This window comes from Octopus bimaculoides, chromosome 7 (genome assembly GCF_001194135.2).
Source record: "Octopus bimaculoides isolate UCB-OBI-ISO-001 chromosome 7, ASM119413v2, whole genome shotgun sequence".
In the NCBI taxonomy this organism is placed as follows: Eukaryota; Metazoa; Mollusca; class Cephalopoda; order Octopoda; family Octopodidae; genus Octopus; species Octopus bimaculoides.
The window spans coordinates 65,259,393-65,261,241 of NC_068987.1; the positions used below are offsets into that span (position 1 = coordinate 65,259,393).

At 34.9% G+C, this 1,849-nt stretch overlaps 1 protein-coding gene across 1 annotated transcript in view; it reads left to right on the forward strand.

Moving 5' to 3' along the window:
* LOC106872831 (dnaJ homolog subfamily C member 3) overlaps window positions 1-1,849 on the forward strand; it is a 31,704-nt gene that overhangs the window by 21,473 nt on the left and 8,382 nt on the right. The window contains exons 6-7 of the mRNA XM_014919957.2: window positions 1,016-1,197; window positions 1,629-1,699. Coding sequence (XP_014775443.1) covers window positions 1,016-1,197; window positions 1,629-1,699 — 253 coding nt within the window. The remainder of the gene's footprint in view (window positions 1-1,015; window positions 1,198-1,628; window positions 1,700-1,849) is intronic.

Here is a 1,849-nt window from a genome sequence, read left to right on the forward strand (position 1 = left end):
CAACTCTCAATTCTCATGCATCCTTATTTTTCCAACCATTATATACATGAATTACCATTGAACTTCAAAAGCTCAAAGACAATATAATGTATTGGCATATTTATTTTTTAATATATTATTTATATATTATTTTCTTCATTTTGTACTTCTTTTTAAAAAACATTTTCATTCTCCCTCTTCTTGAAAATTTGCTTCGCAATGAAAGTCGGTAGAAATCTTTATTAAAATATGCTTCCAGTTTAGCATTCTACCTTATTATTATTTTTTATTTTCCTATTATTTCTCCACGTGCGGTTAACACAACCCCGCTATTTACTGACTTATATATATATATATATATATATATAAATTATTTTTGAGCTTATGTAATTTCTATAAGTTTTTGATACATCCCAAGTAGTTTATGTATCTTGAACTTCTCTCATTTTCCATAATGTTAAATGTCCAAGCAGTATCAGTATATCTTCCCACCTGGATACAGGTAAGAGACAATCTTGGCAGGATTCAAACTTAAGGCTAGGAACATCCCATATCTGAGTTATAGTTTGTTCCTTTTAATGAAGCTAGTCATAAGTCCGAAAAATGGAAAAAGCTAATTGCAACTTCATGTGATTTGACCTTCTGAACATATTGTCAACAAGTATGGACAACGTGATTGTTGTTCACTGTAATAACTTCACCTGTGAGTATTTAAATCCTTATATAAAATTTGGGCCATAAGAATGTCTGTGGCCCAGAGTTATGGTACACTGGTATCATGAATTGTCATCTCTTCAATATAAAACATAGTTTATCAGACCAATCACATTAAGTAAAGCTTTGACTCAGTTGTAACCACCTTTTTTTAACTTGGTTACTGATTCTCTAGAAATGCAAAGATAATTAATATTAGATGTGATTTGAACTTCCGAACTGTAAGATTTAATCTTGTTGCCAGTATTTTGTGTTTTTTTTTTTTTTAATATTTTTTTTTATTTTACATCTTGATCATGCTATAACCCTTCACCTGTTGCAGATTTGTCCATGGAGCCCAGAACTGAAGGAGATTCGATCTGAATGCTACATTGCTCTAGGCGATTTGTTAAAAGCAATCCACGACATCCGTCCAACTACGAAATTACGCAATGATAATACAGCTGCCTTTTTGAAACTCAGTCTTTTACATTATCAATTGGGAGAAGCAGATGACTCTCTCAGGTGAGTTGTCAGAATGTAGTTGTTCCCTTCTGAAGCCTTCATACATCTGTATATTTAACATTTGTGCTCAACAAAACCTACCCACCATAACAGAACTGAGATCCTAAAACTAAGGTGTCATGTAAAATGCATCGGTGTGGGTGCTGGTGCCACATAAAAAGCACTGATGGTGGTGCCATGTCAAAAGTACTCATTACACTTTGTAAAGTGGTTGGCATTAGGAAACCAAGCCTAAATAGACTAACCTGGTGCAGCCCCTGGCCTTGCCAGTTCCTATCAAGCCATCCAATCCATGCCTGCATGGAAAGCAAACATTAATAATGATGATGATGATGTTTGTATGTATGTGTGTGTGTGTGTGTGTGTGTGTGAATTACTCATACTTAGGTGGGAGTTATCCTGCAGATATGTGAGCATCTGTAAACTTAAAGCGCTCGACTGGTGGAAAAGATTCTGAAAATGAACAAAGAAACAGGCATGATAAAAGGGTGCCTCAACAGCTGTAGAGGAAGAACATGCTTGTCCTTTTTGTGATTCGCTAACCAGTCCCAAAGTTTGGTTTGCACTATATATGAATCCACCATGGTTTCCATATGAAGAGGTGGTGACTGCTGTCATCTCATAACTCAATGAAAATGATAAGTCAAACATC